Genomic DNA, 20776 nt, shown 5'->3' on the forward strand with positions numbered 1-20776 from the left:
CAATGAAAGTTTATCTCCACATTATCCAATACAAATATTATTTCGCCATCAGGAACAATAATTATATAACATCTAAGAGGCTCCAGTTACCTTTCAAGTTCAAAGCTGGAGAAGTGTGAATACGGTTTTAAGAATAGGGAGAGGCATAAAACACTTTCGCACTGGTCTTAAGGCCATACTCGCTCTTTCTTTTAATGTATCAAGGCACAAATTGCTCAATAATTACTCCACGCACCTCTTTATTAAAAAAAAAAAAAAAAGGCTTTCCTTCTCGTGAATTAAAGTCCCAGCAAAAAGGCAGGGGGACGGGCTGATAGGAATAACTGAAGACTTCCAGTCATTCTGGCTTCACTTTGAGATTAGTTTGAATTTCCCGCCAATTTTCTGTCTATGTGGAGCTCACAGTAAAAGCAGGAGTGGCTCAACTAGCTATGCAATGGGAGGCTTAAAACATTCCCAATGTCAGTACAATCCAGAGAGTCCAAGTCCCCTTTTTCAAAATGGGTAGTGAGCGCACCCTTGTGCACAGCCATTTCGAAAAAGATCAGCGTCTGCAGGATGGACATAATGAATGCCAAATAAAATAAGTTTATTAGAGTGGTTTTTTTTTCTGATCAGAATAAATCTGAAAGCCCTGAATTATTGAAAAGAGAAGCTACATTTTTATGAGGTTTTTTTTGTTTTGTTTTTAATACAATAGTGGAAGCTTAAAAGGGGACCACAGGTTCAAAATATGTTTCTTGGGGGCAGGCCGGCGGCGGTTCCATCCCTGGGTTGGGTCTTCTGCTCTCCGGATTGGCCGGAGCGGGGAAGGAGGAGTCGTGGTTGTCGATGAAGCGACACCTAGTGGCACAACTGCAGTGCTCTGGACAGAGTCCTGGCACAGGACCAAGGCTGCAATGACCGGCGGGGACGGAGAGCGAGAGATTGAATAGAAGGGAAAAATCCCTGGTTAGTTGTGAACGAAGGCTGATGGTGCTGGATCCCAGTCCTGGAAGCGCAAAGGAGCAGGAGGACATGGAAGCAGTAAAAATGTGGGGTTGGTTTTTTTTTTTAGAGAAAAAACTGCATATCCAGAAATGAAATCACACACAAAGATAAAAACTCACAGCTTAGTGAAAAACTCAATGCAACTTAATTAAAAGAAATGTATTAAAGGAGGAGAACTTCCTGAAGAACACAGAATGCAAAGGGCAAAATGCACATCTGCCTAGTCTACAGCCACCCAATCTGTCCCCATGCAAGTAATTTAACTCTACCACAAGAAACTTCCTATTGTACAAGAAGCACCTTCCACCGTCGATTCACTGCATTTTCCACAGTGATGGCAGCGGATCTACGTGCACTCCCCAGAGGAGGTCCCAGGTCTGAGCTGAGAACTGGCTCAGGGCCAGAAATAATGATGAACATGACGACCTAGAAAAGCTGTAAGCTGAACTCTCGGATGGCAAATTTATGTGGTTGCTTTTAAACTCACAGATTTCATTCTATGCTTTATCTTCTTACCAGAAAAGCCTACTTTACAAAAATTAACAGTGCAAAAAAAAAAAAAAATTCTTACACTTTAGATGACAAAGCATGTGTGAAACTGGGCATTCACGATGGGGTTATGTAGCTATGGGTGCAGCGCAAACCCTATTTTGCAATAAGACATTTTCCAATACGGTTTCTACAACAAACATCCTCACAGCCTGATTTAAGTCTTTCTTGTGCTAAGGTTGCAACAGTGCTACTCATCTCTTCACTGGGTGTTTGTGATTACTCCTAAGTTGGACACTGACTGCATTATCTGTGCTTTGCTAAGTCAAAATCACTGGTGGGTTTCCTCAAATGGCTATATATTTTCAATCAAAACTGAACGACCTATCCAGCAGCCTTAGGCAAATAAAAGACTTATGCTCCCATGAGGCATGAGTTTATGACTGTGTCAAGTCTATGGATTCATCATTTGTTTATAAAGGTCTCTGAAGTTCTTTGAAGAACCGTCAGGACACGGGATTCTTGTGGTTTGGGTTTTCCATGTGGAGAGGAGGAACACTAGGAAGGGAAAACACACACACAAAAAGATTTCAACAAAGCAGTGGCTGTAAATCACCGAAAGATATTCCGCTCACTGACCTGCACTCCATGTATGCACACACACACACACACACACACACACACACTTAGACTGCAATCTGATCATCATTATAGAAAAGCTGAACTCTCACAAGGATGGCAGATCATTAACCACTTTTAATCAAAGCAAAGAGAATATGGTCATGGGAACTGGCTGGTAGCAAGAGTTAATACTGAAGGATGACAGACACAGCTCAAGAAAGGGAGGAAACCCAGCGAAAGCACATGAGGTCACCGGGATGCTTTGTACATTTCAACATGGGCCGCTGAATGGGGAGATTAAAACAAAAAAGAGAGGCGGCTTAGCGGAGACAGACGAGACAAGCTCCAACACACACTGATCCTCACAGCCGCGCTCACTAAAGAGCCTTTGGCATCGGCCTGCAAGGGAGAGTTAAAATGTCCTCCAGTCCAAAAGCGGAGCGAACCTCTCGGCCTGTCAGAACCCTGTTCCCGGCAGACACGAGGCCGAGTCCATGGGAATGCTGCTTACATACTCTGTTCGTCCACGCTCTCAGCGGTTGCTGTGATCGACTCCCCGTTACAGACGATCAGGCCGATGCAATGCCGGGCGCGCAAGCTAGCGCACAGGGTAACCCGTGGTTGGACACGCATACATAACCCCTTACACAATAAGGGGATTGGTGCGTCCAAACCAGCGCATAGCTAATAGCGCTCATCACATGTAAATGCCATGTGGATGAGGTTACTGCTTTTCTGTAGTTCCTCTGGCTTAATACTGTAGCGATATGAAGTCAGAGGAACTGAAAAAAAGGAATAACATAAACAAAAATAAAAAGTCTTGCTGGCGGTCAGGTTAGGAAAATGGACGCTCAGTTAAGGAGTATCCGTTTTCCTAACCTGTGGCTGTGCACAATTTCCCCTAGCGCCTCCTTTTCAATGCAGTGGTTCATTTGCCTACTGCATTGCGGGTCCAGGAGAGGAGGATGGGCACGCGTTAGAAAAACGGGTGCTCAATCATGAGCGCCCGCTTTTCATGCAGCAATATTGCATTGGCCTAGATATGAAGTAATTTGAAGATAGTAAATGCTAATTGGTTTTAGGCGCAAAACAGAAACACAGCCTGTGCATGCAACGGTTGATGCTAGAGATAATGAATCCAGCCTTGAACCAGTAAACATATTTTATTTATTTGATTTATATTCCACCTTTCTAATTCAGCCTTCTGAAGAATGGCCCTGTCACAGATTACTTAACATTTTACCAAAGACCAATTACCGGTAAGTGGGCCATGGGCTTTTATTGTCCGGCTTTTCCCACTATTACCAATTATTCCAGGATTTTACCTACACAGACTCTGTCCTCCGGAGAGAGATAAATGAATTTGTTCCAAAAATGTGGATTCATAGTCAAGTCAAAGTGACCTTCAAGAAATAAAAGCTTGAGCAACGGAAGGTGCAGCCAGGATGAGCCACTCATAGAGAAAACTGGGCTCGTTACAGAGTGAGGGAGAAACCACATCTGCAGGTGGCAGATCGGGTGAACAGTTAACAGCGTAAAAAATCCCCAGGTAGCTCTGAATGAAGGCTGAGGGGGGCCAGATTCCAGGTTCGATTCTGCCCGAGTTGGAAGTACAAAGGAGGAAAGGAAATTGCTGAGTCAAAATGAAAAGGAAGAAAAAAAAAAAGGAAGAGAGCTTATGTTTGGGAGAGCATGTCGAAGAGAGAACTCTCGAAAGGCACGGCAGCACTTTCATCTCGTTACCCCCACATTCACCATCCAGGCCCAATGGCCAGCACCCACTGTGCTGACATTGGCTTTTGCCTGTTTTTCGAGCAAAGCCACTACTTCTGGACAAATCTTCATCTTCCGTGCTTTAATTCAACTCTTTAATCGTCTCTCTAGGAGAAGGGTGAGTGGTCTACAATGGCAGTGTACAATAGCCCTGTGTTTACTACTAGCATAAAGTTTATTGTGAGATCAGGTGCTACCAACAGTGCCAGATGATAAGAGCCAGATCTTTGTTATAACACAAGCTTCCTGTCTGTCTGTTCCACAGACTCCTAGACGGAATTGTTTTGGTTTTTTTTTATGACTAAAAATCCATAAATAGAAAAACAATCTATAAAGGTAGAGAGATTGAAACTCCACATTGCGCGCTGTTGTAGGCAGCCAAGTGCATGAAGCGTATTATAAAACCTGGAGAAGGACCCAAATCAGCAGAAGAGGGATGCTGGTATCTGACCTTCAGAAAATCTGTAAAAACCTGGCTCTTGCTACAAAATGTTTACTAAAGTTTTACCTTTATTTAGTAAGGAATTATAATGTCTACGGCCAATCCTATAGTGTGGGGGGGGGGGGGGGGGGGAATCACAAGAGGATTAAGATGTATTTTAATATGGATGAGTTAGCAGAGATCAGAGGTTTTTGTATAACTGGAGAGTGCGTGATTATGGTATTGCTTATGGTATTTATTTTAGATTGGGGTCAATTTTTAAAGGGTCTAGGCTTCTAACTTTGGGTGTTAAGTCCCTGAATTGTTTGTTTGTTGTTTTTTTTTAACTAGGGCTGAGTGCCTAAATTTAGGCCCCTAAAAAGTGGGTGGCAATGGGGCAGAGTTAGGGCAGGGAAGCAAAGTTAGGAGCTTAGCACTGATTTTCAGCACTAGGCACCTAATTTAGGGGCCTAAATCCAGGCAAATGAATAGCAGGACTACATTCAGAACTCTACTTTTTAGGATCCTAAATTTATGTGAAGTTTCAGCTGAAAACAGGAACCTAAATTTAGGGGCTCAACTTTTTTTTAAATACAGGCCCCATTGTGTTTAGGGATTTTTCTAGTTTAATGATTTTATGTTACTGTTATTTATTGCTGGAATGTGTTTGTAAATTGTGTTAGTGTGTTGATGCATGTTTTTATGTAGATTAGATTTTCTCTATTGGATGTTTTATGCTGATTGCATTTCATGCACACACAGCTTTGAGTGAGTTTACCTGTACTGAAATTAAATATTCCTGACTGATAGATGCCTAACAGCTTCAAACAAATATTTAAGGATTTCCCCCCCCACACACACAAGCCCCTGAAACCATTTTTAACAATCCAGGCCAACATGTTTTTCTAACAGGAAATCCTCTCTGATAAACACAGACACAAGTCTTGAGCATGAAATTGGCACTGGGGGCGGATTTCAATAAGCTGCACAGTGACAAAGTAGGAACGTATTTTTGTACCTGTGCACTTTTAGCCAATTTTCAACGAGAAACCAACCGTGTAGTTCAATTTTACGCGTGCACTTTTCTCCCCTGACCAATCCCTCTTTGGAAATTGCCCTACATGTCCTTCAAAGAGGAAGAACTGTGATCCTGGGAGTTTGTAGAGATGCTCTCACAAGAAGGGGGTTCCCTAGATGTGACTGCTCTATTAAGGAAGCAGACCTGAGGATAGTTCTAGGCACTGTCCCAGCACACAGAATCCATTAGGAATTCTGCCATTTCCTTCTGCCACGCCTGCAGGGGAGGAGTAGGGGGAAAGAAAAGCAAGTGTTTTACATTTTTAAAACATATGGCACGTAAGTCCAGGGGTGCCGCTGCTGCAGCAGACTGTCAACCGTGGAGAGGTGCATTTCGAGCACAAGTAACGAAAATGTAGCGGAATGGAGATTTAAGAAAGCCCGCATACAGGGTAAAAAATAAAAAGGTGCATCCTACAATGTTAAAACTGAAGAAACAACACCACAAAAGCCAACTGTAGGAATAAAAAGCAACAAAGTAAAATAAATCAGTAAAAAACTAGGTAGCTAGTTTAAGGACATTCTCAAGCAAACCCCCTCATCCAACTTCTACCAAAGATGTTACAGGGCTGGATTCTTTCCACCAAAAAAAAAAATATATATATATATTATTCTAGTGTGTGTCTAGATTTACACATTAGACCAAGTTTTCCTAATAATTTTTTTTTTTTTTTATCATCACACAGAATCTAAACATGCGATCCCGGAGCAACAGCACAGAGAGCTCACCGAAGCCAAAGCAGAGTGAGCCCTGGCCAAGGCACCAGCACAGAGGCTCCGAGAAGGAAGAGGCTGGAACCTGGAAAATAAACAGGGGCTCCAAGGACAAAGAGTATGAGGTGGAAAGCAACACCATTCTGAGAAGCCACAAACCCGAAAAAAGGCCAAGGACTTATTCCAGGCAGGGAGATGACCTCTCGCGAGATGACTTACTCTTCCTTCTCAGTGTGCTGGAAGGAGAACTCCAGGTTGGCTAGCTGTCATTTTTTTTTTAGACTGTAGATAGTTTGGTTTTTTTTAAATTTATTTTAAATGAGTGCGTTGAAACCTTCAGTCAGTTGTGACTTGGGCTGTGAATCAAGTTTCACAGGTGTGTCATTACGTGCTAGCAACACGCATGTTCACATCCAATGCACACTGAAAAAAAAAATCTCTCACTTGCTGATGCAACCTCTACATTAAAAAATTAGCAATTAAAAATACACGAGGGGGAATTACCTCAAAGATCATTCACAATATTGTTCAAAACTTTACATCATCATTGTATTCCTTCTCACGTATAAACTGATCAATATGTACTTTTGGTTTGTTTGTTTTATAATGCAACTAAAAATCAACCTATCTTCAATGGTGGTTGGCGACCATTAGCATCTATTATGAAAAGGAATGATGGCCATGATGGTTCGGCATCTCTGAAAGTTTGCCGCTTTAAGAAGATCTATTTTAAAACGCAGACCGTGTTGAGCCTTGGAGTACTGTTCATTGAGATGGCCTGAAAAAAACACCATTGAAGATAAGTTGATTTTTAGTTGCATTATATAACAAAAAAAAATCTATGGATCAGTATATATATGAGAAGGGACCCAATGATGATATAAAGTTGTCAACAATCCTTTGTTCTGAACGATTTTTGAGATAATTCCCCTCATGTACTTTTAATTGTTAATTCTTGAATGCAGAGATTGCATCAGTGAGTGAGTGATATTTTTTTTTCAGTTGGTATTGTGGTTCATTCTATGTGGGTGGTCTCTTGATAGTGATTTCACATTCAAATGCACGTCAATGGATTTGGTGAGCAGACCAACACATCTGTAATAGCAGCATAGATGTGTAGAGGCTGCAGATGCTGAGCGTGCACCCTCCCTACATGATAGCAGGAGCTTCAAAACTTGCTAATTTCATGAAGACTACCTGAAAATCCAGTACAAGACAAATATACCTTAAATGCTTACATTTGTAGGACGTACAAATCATGTACCTGATTTATGAAAAATACTTCTCATGACTACAGAAAGGAGCAGTGCAGGGATTGCTGTATGACTTGAGGCAGAGAACTCTGGAAATGCACTTGTTCTAGGATTGACCGAGACCCGCATCCCTCATTCCATTCACAAAACATTCTGGAACCAAAATTTGAAAAACAAAAAAAACCCCCAAAACACCCGTCATGTTTTACTTTGCAAACAGAACCTTTGAGTGCATGTTTAATGCAGCCCGTCAGGCTGCTTGGAGCCTGAATAATCCACTTTGCTTATAATTAACTAACAAGCCCCTCTGGTCGAGGTGTTTAGTGCCAGGCCATATTTTCTCTGGATCCAGCATCCAAGCCAGTTAAAGAGGGTGTTCCTCAAGGATTTAAGGTAGTGGTTTTCAAACCTGTCCTGGTCACTCCACACCCCGTCAGGGTTTTAGGCTACCCAGAAAAAAATGTGCAGAAGATTCATTCACATATACTGAAGACCTAATACATGCAAATGTACCTCACACATATCGACTGTGGATATCCTGCAAATCTGACCCCAACAGTGAGGGTTTGGGAAGCCCCAAGGGCCTTCAGTACATCCTGGAAGTGTTAACCCATCGGGACATTAGCAGCGGGAAATGACCGACTGTGAAAGGGCATTCTTATAAAAACTTACTTCTGGAGTTTTTTTTAAATTAAAATAAAACCTTTAAAAAATAAATCATAAACCCCTGGAACACATAAAACACTTTTCATAAGTCCACCAGAATACAGGATTCACACCCCGCTGTTCTAGGTCATTGTCAACCTTGTGATTTGAGTTGAACTAGAGTTACAGAAGAAGAATAAGATTTAATTTTTAAAAAAAATAAAACCTCCCAGTCCACTCTTGCTGGCACGGCTTTACTAGAATAACTTGTGTCCTCGTAGGCTCGAGATGAAGTCATATCCGTCCTAAAGGCCGAGAAAATCGATTTGGCTTTGTTGGAGGCACAGTACGGCTTTGTCACTCCCAAAAAGGTGCTGGAGGCGCTGCAGCGAGACGCGATTCAATCCACAACGCCTCAGTGGCAGGAAGATATTTACGAGAAGCCCCTGAGTGAGGTAGGTTTATGTGCCGTGATACGCATGCTCAAAAATTACATCAGATAACCAAAGCAAGAGGTATTATAACCGGTAAAAAAAAAAGCATTGAGAATTGTTATTTATGCTCTATTAATTCAAACCACTTCCATATAATCATTTCTTCCTGTATATTTTTTTAAAATTATTATCATATCTCCTCTTTCCCTCCTTTCCTCCATGGTATTCATCTTTAAGTCTTCATCATATGCTGATTTTGTAAAGAAAAGAGACATATAAACACCTCCAAGGAATAAATGCACAGGAGGAGAGCCTCTTTCAACAGAAAGGAGGCTCTGGAATGAGGGGAGATGGGATGAGGATGAAAGGGGATAGACTGAAGAGTAATGATAGGAAATATTTCTTTACTGAAAGGATGGTGGCTGCATGAAACTGCTTCCCTTTGGATGGGGGAAATAAGGACAGTAGCTGAATTCAAGCAAGGCCAGGACAAGCACGGAGGGGATGGAACAGCTCCCCTATGAGGAAAGGCTGAAGAGGTTAGGGCTGTTCAGCTTGGAGAAGAGACGGCTGAGGGGGGATGTGATAGAGGTCTTTAAGATCATGAGAGGTCTTGAATGAGTAGATGTGACTCGGTTATTTACACTTTCGAATAATAGAAGGACTAGGGGGCATTCCATGAAGTTAGCAAGTAGCACATTTAAGAAAAATTGGAGAAAATTATTTTTCACTCAACACACAATAAAGCTCTGGAATTTGTTGCCAGAGGTTGTGGTTAGTGCAGTTAGCGTAGCTGGGTTCAAAAAAGGTTTGGATAAGTTCTTGGAGGAGAAGTCCATTAAAGGCTATTAATCAAGTTTACATAGGGAATAGCCACTGCTATTAACTGCATCAGTTCACCAACTCGAGCGTACAAGGGAATCCTTGTGCGGTGGTAATCTTGTACGGAGGTATTTGATGAGGATAACCGATTTGCAGTTATCCTTTCTTTTACCTCCGTCTATTATTCTTTTTATTAAGGTCAAAAATATTTTTTAAGTGGTCTTTCGTGCTTTTTTCTTAAAATCCCTTCTCCCCTGCTGCTTTTCCGACCCACTGCTAAGCTTTTGTCATACTTATCAAGGACATCGCCTTTGTTGATTTCTCATGGGTACGGAGCTGCTCGTCCAACACGGGCCATGTTTCGGCACAGGTGCCTGCTTCAGGGACTGTGGGAGAGTGTGCTGTGTCCTATGTGGGGTTCACAGCATTCTAAGGTCTTGTCAAGAATTTCTGCTGTCTCTCGTGCGACGCCTTCTGTGTTTGCCACAGAAGGCGTCGCACGAGAGACAGCAGAAATTCTTGACAAGACCTTAGAATGCTGTGAACCCCACATAGGACACAGCACACTCTCCCACAGTCCCTGAAGCAGGCACCTGTGCCGAAACATGGCCCGTGTTGGACGAGCAGCTCCGTACCCATGAGAAATCAACAAAGGCGATGTCCTTGATAAGTATGACAAAAGCTTAGCAGTGGGTCGGAAAAGCAGCAGGGGAGAAGGGATTTTAAGAAAAAAGCACGAAAGACCACTTAAAAAATATTTTTGACCTTAATAAAAAGAATAATAGACGGAGGTAAAAGAAAGGATAACTGCAAATCGGTTATCCTCATCAAATACCTCCGTACAAGATTACCACCGCACAAGGATTCCCTTGTACGCTCGAGTTGGTGAATTGTTGAAAAGGGAAAGAGGTTGGTTAGTGATTAACTGCATCAGTAGCATGGGATCTTCTTAGTGTTTGGGTAATTGCCAGGTTCTTGTGGCCTGGTTTGGCCTCTGTTAGAAACAGGATGCTGGGCTTGATGGATCCTTAGTCTAACCCAGTATGGCAATTTCTTATGTTCTTATGAGGATCGTTGAGGGAGGGACTGTAAAACTGAGCTGTATGGTCTTTATCTGTGGTTATGTTCTCTGTTTCTATGATATAATTATCATCTTTCTGTTCCTTATTGCTTTTGATCTGCAGAGGCCAGGCATTAAAACTGAAAAGAGTGCAAAAGAAGGGATGGGGAAGGGCAGAGCAGCGATATCCTGCTAGTAGCATTAAGAAACTCACTGGAACCAGTGCTCATTAAATGTGAGGCTGCTTCACTACAGAACCAGCAAAAGCCCCAAAATTATAGAGGTGAAAGAAAACCCTTGTGTTTTCTTATATAATCTTTAGGTTACTGACCCTCTTCCAAAGAGTAGCAGGATTTCTGAAGCTTTCAGGACTTTCCTCTGCTTACCTTAATTACAAGGCCTCCCTGGCTTTAATCTATGTCTTCATTCTTACTCCTCAGGTGGCTTCAACTGTGATATCCAGTTAGAAATGGATTGTGAGGATTGTAGCCCTGGGGCATGACTCCAATCAGGAATAAGTTTTTGGAAGTGGGGTTAGGAGTGGGCAGTAGTTTCCTGCTGCTCCTTTAAGCTTCTACTTCAAATCAGAATCAGCCTCTGCTTGGAGCTATGGTGCCATAAGCCTTCAATCCATAACTAGCCTAGGGTTTTTCCCCTGATTTTTAACCATCTCTCCCTTCTTTTTACCCATCCCAGCTACCGCAATGATAGACCTTGGCCAGGGTCCACTGCAGCTGCTCCCTCCGCAACCTGCTACACCTGCATCCTGAGTTTGGCCACTAGGTGTCACTGGTGTGACAGCATTTAGCAGCACCCAGCTCTATGACTCAGGAATCTAAATCCTCTCCCCCCCCCCCCCCCAAAAAAAAAAATAGTAAAAACAGAAGCTAATTATCATGCAAACTATCTTTTCCCATCTTCCATTCCTGAATAGCTGGTGCCATTTTCCTAAATAAATTCAATGACTGAACCCTCCCTACTTCAGATATCCACAAGGGATTTACATTTGCAAGGATCTCAGAGAAGACTTACTGCTCTCACACTGGAGGTAATTTTCCAAAGGTTTTAGGTGCATAAATGGGTTTTGAAAATTGCTATATGTACACACATAATTCCTTTGAAAATTCACTCCACTGAGTTTAGTGAAATAAAGTTTCCATTCTTTGCCATGCTGAAGGGTAAAGTCTGGAAAAAGTTAACTGGAAAAATTCAAGTTTTCCAATGCTTTGGCTCTGTTCCTTATTTTTGAATGCAGTGGGCCTTGGCTAATTATTTGTTTACAGTCAGTGGCACAGGACTCTTGAACCAGATCGGGGATGTGGGATTTTTTTTTCTCAGCCCAATAAGCTTATCTGGTACTAATAGTTTTAAAATGAAATAACAGAATAAAAGTCATTGCTACTACATTACATCCAGACTGCAGAAAAGAAAGATGCCAAACTGAACATGGATAAATTTTACTTTGCAGAAGAGCACGGCTAGAATAAGAAAATCTATTGTGGTTAGAAATTCAGGTTTTAGTTTTGTCTGATCTTATATGTGAGCTTTCTTGCATGACGCTGGCCAATTGGCATTATTAATTATTATTATTTGTATAGCGCTACCAATGTACACAATGCTGTATAGAGACACAGATGAGACAGTCCCTGCTGTCTAGAGCTTACAATCTAGTCCATACAGACCAGATGAGTTATAAGTGGAATTACCTGAGGAAGAGGTGATTTTAATTAACCAAAAAAAAGCCAGTGGCATGGGGATGGAAATGGGGGTGGAGTGGGTTTGAGAAGTACTATATTCTGACACCTAGCCTCCTCAGCATTGCAAGCTGGCTCAGTACAATTCTCTGAAATCCTAAACAATCAACTAAAACAAAATAATAGCTATCAAGAAGAATTCAGACTTGCTACTATCTATACAGCTATGCATATAAATATACACATAGTACAGGGCATTAGATCTTCAGTGGGTAACTGTGTTAGTCTGGTGTAGCAACAACGACAGGAGGCAGGTGGCACCTTATAGACTAAGCAGTTTATCGAGGCATGAGCTTTCGAAGACAGAGTCCATTTCATCAGATGCAAGCATGGTTTCTTTTAATAACCACAGAAAAAGGCCAATGAAAACTGAGTTAGGTCATGTCACGTCCGCTGCTTGGAAAATATGAACATGTCTTCTGGAATGCCCAAACAGACATGTTTTCATTGCTGACAGCATCTTAAATCCATGACTATTTGTATAAATCTATCACATTAACAAGAACATCGGCCTGCTCCGTGCACTTTATCTGTACGGTTATGGGAAGAAGCTCTGGGTTTTTTTTTTGGTTTGTTTTGTTTTGTTTTTAAGCTGAGATAAGGCCAGGAAACTCAGGGAAAAAAAAGTCCTTGTGCTGAGAGATAACGAGGAGAGGATGGGGGGTCCAGCCCAGGCTAAACAGATATGAGGCAGGTTATTTAATTTCTATTTTAGACACCAGTAGGTGGCAAAATGTTTTTCCAATGATTACATTCATATGACGTTTTCAAGCTTCCAAAACTGCTCACTGTTACTCAAAGTGTCTTTACTTAGTGGGGGAGGGCAGGTTGGTAGGAGGAGGTCCTACATATTACACAATTTATTCTTAGAACTGGTCAGAAACAAAAAACCTATTTCTATCAAACAACAAAGCCATTCCAGCTAACATGATAACAAATCTCCTAGTTAGGGTCCTGGTTTGGCATGATATGTATTGACTCATGCAGAGATGGAGTATGTAAGGCATTTAAACGGTACACTGCTCCAGGAGCCGGATCATTCCTGCAGAAAAAGGGATGCTTTGCAGGTTGCAATACCTTTTACTGGATCGGCATGAAAGTTATCCAAAGGCGATGCTGAACATGACCTTTTAAGACCGCACAAAGCTTTTTTTCCGACGACATCTGAAACAGAGCCTAGTGTGCTCTGGAAAGCTCATGAACATCTTTGGATAACAGCCATGTTGTTCCAAGAAAAGGTGTCACGCCCTGCAAAAAAACAGAAGACATTAACATCCAAGAGAAGCAGAAGAAAGCAGTTTCTCTACTACAATGTCATTATTCATGAGTAAGAGAGTCCAGTCCTTGGAAAGCGACATGAAAACCCCAACACATGTTGTATTGTATCATGTCGTTTTCAAACAAATAAACAATGTTCGTTTTGTGCTGTTTTCGGGTTCCAGCATATGTGAAAACCCCACAAACGACATGAACCAAAAAGAAAACGGAAAAAGAAGACACGAAACACAAACACAAAGAGATGGAAGAATATTGTTTTCTCAGGATAGTAAAATTAAGAGACTGAAACACTTCCCGCTCACAAGCCCAATCATTCAAGGTTGCCTTCTCAACAAGGTCCTTTGTTCTTAAGTACGGGAACTCAACAAAACATCTGGCTTCGACTCCCGAGCCCAGTTTCTGCTCTCTGGGCAATGCTGGTCACGCTGTGGGCCACGTGTTCACAGTCCACGGGAAAGGTAGTAGCGGCCAATCGCAGGACGATGGCAATTGCCACCGCTGATTTGGCGGCCAGACTCCAGGCACACGTGTATCGTGTTTGCAGAGGGAGCCACCATTGGTGGCCCCTGACCAAAAACTTGCTGTAATGAAAGGGAACGAGGATCCATTTTTGTTTTTTTTTTTTAAATAGGAGAAAACCCCCAAGTAATTGCAAATGAAGCTTGCAGAGCTGGAAGCCCAAAACAACAGAATGATACTGCCTGGCCAAGAGCTAAAAAAGAACGGGAATGTACATCTCCCCATAAAAGGCTGCACTTTAGAGTTGCCATCTAGTCCAAAGAAGACCGGCAAGCTAAATAAATTTACCACGCCTTTCCAGACAAGTGTTAATCAAACTTAAATCTGGTCTGAATGAAATGTTGCGGCCTGCCCGAAAATACAAAAACTACCTCCTCCTTTCTTGGTGTAGTTTGATGAGAAATAGGACAGAAGGCTGGGAATGAGCATGGCCAGATTTAGGACTCTGTCAAATCCCAGCAAGGACTGCCCCCACCCCCTGTGGCTCGGTGGCCGTGCTGTGCATAGATTTGCAGAGAGGCCTGGTCTTCTGCTCCCAGGGTACAGTGAAGCCAGGGATGCTGTGGAGGCAACATTCACGGTCACTGCTTAGAGGGAGTCCCGGTTGCTCATGCAACAGTGACACCTAGCGGCTGAATTTAGGGCTTGTAATTGCGGGATCCTGGGAGAAGCCCTGGTAGTGTGTGGCCCCTCCGGTCGAGGACTGTTGCTGTAATGACTGGACTACGGAGAGGCTATAAAATGGGGAGGGGGGATGGGGGGAATCCCCTGTAGTTGTGAATGAAGGTGCATGGCGATGGGTCCCACTTCTGATTCCAACTGAGCTGGAAGCCCCAAAGAGCATAAGAAAATTTACAGGTCAAAAACAATAAAATAAAAAAAAAACAACGATCAAATCCTCTGGGACCCCCAAGGTCTCTACTTTACACCCCCTCCCCACAAAACCAAATCTCTGATTTATATCCTGGTTTTATATCATTTTATTTAAAGAGTGCATTTTTATAATTCTACATTTAGCCAGCGATACAGGTTTCTGCAGCCAACTCTAAACTTTACTGTGAAAACCAGAGCAAGGAAGGGAAACAGACATGTAAGTGAGCAAATGCTACACAAGTCAACCTGAGAAGGGGGGAGGGAGAGAGTTAGAGAAAGGTTCCTCTCATTCCTTGTGCAGCCCTCGGCCGTTTAGGGTTCTGCACCCTAAAGGGACTGAATAAAAGTTTTTAATTATAAAATCTGACACGGCGAGTCGTATGCCACAAGACGTCATGCTGCCTTGATAGTCTGACCCGATTACCTTTCTTCCGGCATTTACGTGGTGTCCCTCACCTGGGGCTCTTTGCAGCAAAGACCATACAGGTGCAATGAATTCCTGCCCCCCAAGAGCTCTGACCAGGGATCTGAGGCACCCGGAGATAACGTGATTTGCCCAGGGCCACAAGCAGAGTCTCCGGGAAAGACAGGATTTGAGCTCAATACATTAACCAACAGGCCCCTTCCTACCCCTTAGGTTGGCAGACAATCCAAGAGAGACCTAAAGTCAGAGACGATGAGGTGGACACTGTGTGCTCAGTGTCAGAATCTATCTCCCTTACTAAAAACTTTTGGTTTACTTCTTTGGAGCAATCAATCATGTGCTAAAATCTCTTATTTTCTAACTTGTTCCTTCCTCACACAGCGTGCTGTGTTTTCTTATTGTTCTGAAAGAGGAGCAAGGTGGCCTTGCCCTGGGGTGCACAAACTGTGAAAACCATTCCAGGAACGGCCCCAGAGATTCTTATTTCTAACCTTGTTTGGAGGGGGAGGACCACCTACGATGCCTTACACCATGCTTTCTCCCAGAGGCTCGGCCACCCCCAATTTAAAAGTAATTGACTTTTTTACTGCAGGACCCTGTGCGGCTGTGAGGGGGAACAAGAGTTCCCTCTCACTGGCCCATTCTGAAAAGGCTAAAAGATTATTTGTCTTCTCATAGCCAAAATAAAAATTGGGCAAAAAAGAAGGGTTTTTTTTTGTTTTTAAACCCCAACGTACATTAAACCCTTCGCCTGTAATTTCTTTCAAACAATAAAAATAGGAAGGACCACACATGTTGTACATATTTAATGACTTGCCTTTCCACCTTTTTCTGAGGATAATCTCGCCTTCTTCTTCCTCTTCACGCAAACGTTTTACTGGTTTCAGTCTCTTTATTGCACTTAGACTGTAAGCATCCGGCCAGAGGTGCTAATCACAGGGCGTCTGCTCCCAGCAGCTTCCAAAGCACACAAAAGCTGGACAGTTCCACAGCAGAAAGGTTTAATTTCAAGGCAGCAACAACTCATTAGAGGTAAAGCCTCCTTATGAGCAAAGGCAGCAAATTTCATTTGAATCGCAACTCGACCACAAATAGTAAATTACAATAAAATGCTCGGCCATGTTTTTAGCTGACTAGAGCTTTTATTCCAATTGAAAGAATCTTGCTCTAAAGTGCAGATCTGACCACCAGGGAGCCTGCAGGAATGGGTACTATTTCAACAAAGTCATTCGTACTGAAACGAACCGGAATCCCGTCTTCCTGGGCCCAACCGTGGAATGAAGTAATGCTAGAGAAAACGTACATCATTTATTTTAGATCGCACATGGATGTTAAGGCAATTACCGTACAGGGTTCTCCCTCAATCTATTTATCCAGCTTGGTAAGAGTTGCGCATTCCCATGAGAAGTCTGTGGCTTTGGAACATCAGATACCTGATCTTCAAAATTACTACACGCAGTAATTATGCCAACAATCACGTGGACGCCATGCTACATCACACAAAGAGAGAAGGGTTTGTTTGGTTGGTTTTTTTTATAAGCAATTTTCTTTTTACATGCTGTAGTTATGTTAAAAATTATAATTTTCCTTGGATTTAGATTTAATTACTCGCCTTTTCCAAATCCAAGCTCCAGGCGAATCAGGTACTGCAGTTATTGAATTAAAACAATGAATTTTTACGTTAGATAAGAAGTTATGACCATGCACTAAAGGAACCTGTTATGTTTGGCTGGCTGCGGGCAGATCACACGACTGGCCACACTTAACTTGCAAGCCGCCGAGGCCTTGGACGCCGAAGAGTGCCGCGCAGCAGGGGTGCTGCTCTCCCGCCTCCTCGTGCCTGCCTGAGGTGCATGCACCTTAAAGTGGGAAACCACTTTGGCACTCCCAGGTGACATCACTAAGGGCTTTCTACTTAACTTAAACTCAGTGGCCCTGTTTCCTGGCACCTCAGCAACGGGTCTTATGACTAGCCAGCAGAACGTGTTGCCTCAGTCTCACCCAAGCCTTGGTTTGTCCAAGTCTTGCCTTATCCAGCCTTGCCTTGTCCATCCTCACCTTGCCCGTTCCAACCTTGTCCTGTTCCTGTTGCCTCACCCTGTCTGCCTGCTTTGTCCTTGTCCTCAGAGTCTTGTCTTTTTCATCTTGTCCTGTCTTGGACTCATTCTCTGGTTCTGACCTTGGAGCTGATCACACTTGCTCGCTGCCTGACCTGACTCTTGGTCCGCTCCTGGTATCTCCTGATTGCTGCCTACCCTGACCTTGGTCTGCTCCTGGACTCTCATTTGCTTATCGCCCTCGGGAACCACAGAAGTTTTGCCAGCCCTCGGAACCTAAGGGCTCAACCTGTGGGGGAGGCGGCTGGTATAGGTGAAGCTTCAGGCTGTCCCAGTCCAGGGCGTGTCCACCAGCTGTGGGCTGGGGCCTAGCAGGTTCGCCTACTAGGCTGCACCAACCTCTCCACAGCACAAGAGCTCAAAATCATTACAGAACCTACTTTCCGGGGCATGTGTATGCATGGTCCATGGATACGCATGGATCTGAAAAAGAAAAAAAACAAAAACCCAAAACACCCTTGACAGAGTCCACCTGTCCTGAAAATGTGGTGTGGATAGATCAGATACAAACAGAAAAGTTATTAGACACACACACACAGAGCAATCTCATCACTTTACTTCCCCTTTGTGAAAAAGGAAAAAAATTCTGAAGTTTTTGTAAGTTTATTAGATATTGGGAGCATGTGAGCTTTTAAGATCACATGGGCTTGTGCAGTTTTGAAAGTTTACCTACGCCAACATCTCTTTGGCTGAACTAATACACGGTCTCATAACATCCAAAAAGACTGCAGTGCCAGACCAATATGGTTACCAGAAATTCGAGCTAATTTTAAAAAAGTAATTAATTAACTGATTAATTAAATACAAACTTAATTGAAATCTAACTGTGGTGTTTTTCTTCATAGCTGGACAAAGTCGTTGAGAAACATAAAGAGACTCACAAGAGAATGCTGGAGCAATTATTAATGGTAGAAAAATCACAGCGGCAGACCCTGTACGAGCTGGAGGAAGAGAAGAGGAAGCACACGGAATACATGGAGAAAAGTGACGAATTCACAAATTTACTGGAGCAAGAACGCGAGAGGTAAGACCATGCAGGATAGCATGCACAGACCTTTACAAGCATTACTCCCCGTCAGATGACGGGTCACCCTGAGGACTGTATTATTGCATAGTTCTGCACGGCTAACGCAACGAGAACCAGTGCCCGTGCAATCGAGGCTTTCATTTCAGAACACAAAGGTCAGTTTTAAGTCTGCACGCGACAGGGGGTTTCTCCAAGCATTTGCTCGCAGGAAGTGAAGCTTCCCCTCTGGGAAGGATATAACTAGGGTAACTGTGCTTAGAAATTTGGGTGTGGCCATCTTTCCCGTTTTGAGGTACTTACGGCCTGCAATTAAGAGTAGTGGGGATTGGATGGGGCACATGCAAAGCTCATCACAAGTCTACTGTACATGGGGAGCTGTCATTTGCTTCTTCTCATTTATAGAAGTAGTCTCCCTGATGCCTGGTCCTAGAATCTAGGCCTCATGGTGGCCCCGGAAGATCCAAAATCGAGTCACAGGCAAACAAGCCACAGTGGTAATTCAATCAGGAACATCCAAATTAGCAATTAGCATGTTACAGCATCACATTTATGATACTAACATCGTGAAAAGTATCAAGCTTTGAAGTTTGATTTTGAGGTCCTTTTAGCATTTGGGGTAGGCCATATAATGTTCTTACTGCTCAGTCACGAGAAAAGTTTGGTTTCTAGCACGTCACAGCATTTTGCTGGTTTAAAGTCCACACGAGAGTGGGGATCACTAAACAGCTTGCCCAGCATGTACAGATGTCAGAGGGAACCCCATCCAACCATTCCTGGGGTCTGGCGCTGGTAGGTGGGAGGGAGGTATGTGGGGTGGAGAGAAGGAACACTGTAATCACTTTTTACTGTAGGGAAATGTAATAGAGCCCTTTCAATAGAAACCTAATCTCTACTCCCCACGCTCCCCGCCCCCCCATAGCAAATGAACACTGGGGAAATAGAATACACGTTGGATGAAATAAATAAATAAATAAACGGCCAGCCTCGAACCATTTGCCAGTCCTTACCTGACCCGGGAGTCACCACGCACGCAAAGGATGCTGGTGGGCGGAAGTGGTATCGAGAGCCAGAGTGGTGTTACGTGGCCACAGCAGGAAGACATTGACAGTCTCATGACTCAGAATTCGTCTTCTTGTCTGCCAAGTCCACAGCTGTGAACACTGGAGGGGTTTTTTTTTTTTTATGTGTGTTAACTAAAAGACCTCTTAGTTTTCCATGGCTAGTTAGGAAGTGTCCATGTAACAAGAAGCCTTGTAATGATTTAGAATGTACAGCTGCAGTCTCTTACCAGTGTTAACTATTCATTTGCTTGGTATGCTTTGTAAAAGCACTGTTTGAAGATTACCCGATTTGATATTACTGGTGTCATGTTTCCCCACACGGGGATTACATTTCAGTTCAAGATGTGTAATTAAAAAGTAAAGCAAGGTAGGAGGCAATCTACTGCAACATTCTTTCACTTTCCTCAAAATTGATTTTTACATTTTTTGCTAAAAAGGAGGGATTGGGCTTGACCTACTGGTCAGAGGTCAAGGATGAGCCTAAGGACTCTCCTTCCAGCTACTGCTCTTCCATGACTGTGTGACTTGGGGCGCACCACCCTATGCTACAGTCTACCCAACTTTCTTTCCCTACTTTAAGCTCTGTTGCCACTAAGTGTATTTTTGCATTGCTACCCTTGGATTTTTTTTTTTGCACTTTTCATTTTGATGTGTTTTTCTTTACCTGCCAGGTTCCCACTCTTCTTTCTGTAATTCTGCCCATGGCAGTTACACTATCCTCTGGAGGCTTTACCTCGTCTTGTTTTCTGCTCAGGAGGACTCCGGCTCTGGAGCGGGCATATAATCCTCCCTGCTTTGGCCATGGTCGTAACATGATCCTGTCCCATGACCCATGAGTGGCAGGGTGTTAACCCTCCCATATTATAAGGGTTCTTCTCAGCCTAAAGCCCAAGAAGGAACCACCCTCAGCTCAAACCTTACATCTGATCTTAGTCAAGAACGAGGTTGAGTTGCTTTACTGAGATGCTAGCTTACATCAGAGTGGGAGCTGTGCAGGTATTCAAAAGTAATGATTTCAAGTTATAAATGACTTGAAATTGTACTCTGGAACAGCAGGTAACAAATATTTTTTAAATAAATAATTGTCATTTGATGTCTCCAATTTCAGTGCCAATCCAATGACCTGTCTATCTGCAGCACTTCTGTAGTGCTCACTGCCTAGGGTCTTCCACTCTCTGGAAAATGAACTACCTCCTGGAGGACATCTTGTTTCTCTCCCTCTCTCTCTGTAGTTAAACTGAAGAATAGGAGTACTCTGCTATTTCATTACTCCATGCTTTAATTACTGGAACATACTATGTTTTTATGTAACAAGAAAAAAAATACAAATGGTCTATTATTTAAAAGCGGTAGGCCATGGCCAGTGTAAGGAAGGAACATTTGCAGAATTAATTTTAATTTTTGAGTTGTGTATATCGGTGTCA

General features: G+C 42.9%; 2 protein-coding genes across 3 annotated transcripts in view; one reads left to right on the forward strand and one right to left on the reverse strand.

The window, feature by feature from the left end:
• The window catches only part of CMSS1 (cms1 ribosomal small subunit homolog), a 229646-nt gene that overhangs the window by 104772 nt on the left and 104098 nt on the right, over positions 1–20776 (reverse strand).
• Positions 1–20776, forward strand: part of FILIP1L (filamin A interacting protein 1 like) — a 191620-nt gene that overhangs the window by 69545 nt on the left and 101299 nt on the right. For both annotated transcript variants that reach the window (XM_029578534.1, XM_029578535.1), the window contains exons 2-4: positions 6058–6339; positions 8265–8438; positions 18110–18288. In XM_029578534.1, the coding sequence (XP_029434394.1) occupies positions 6067–6339; positions 8265–8438; positions 18110–18288 (626 nt within the window). In that variant the 5' untranslated portion in view covers positions 6058–6066. The remainder of the gene's footprint in view (positions 1–6057; positions 6340–8264; positions 8439–18109; positions 18289–20776) is intronic.

Source organism: Rhinatrema bivittatum, chromosome 15, assembly GCF_901001135.1.
Source record: "Rhinatrema bivittatum chromosome 15, aRhiBiv1.1, whole genome shotgun sequence".
Taxonomy (NCBI): Eukaryota; Metazoa; Chordata; class Amphibia; order Gymnophiona; family Rhinatrematidae; genus Rhinatrema; species Rhinatrema bivittatum.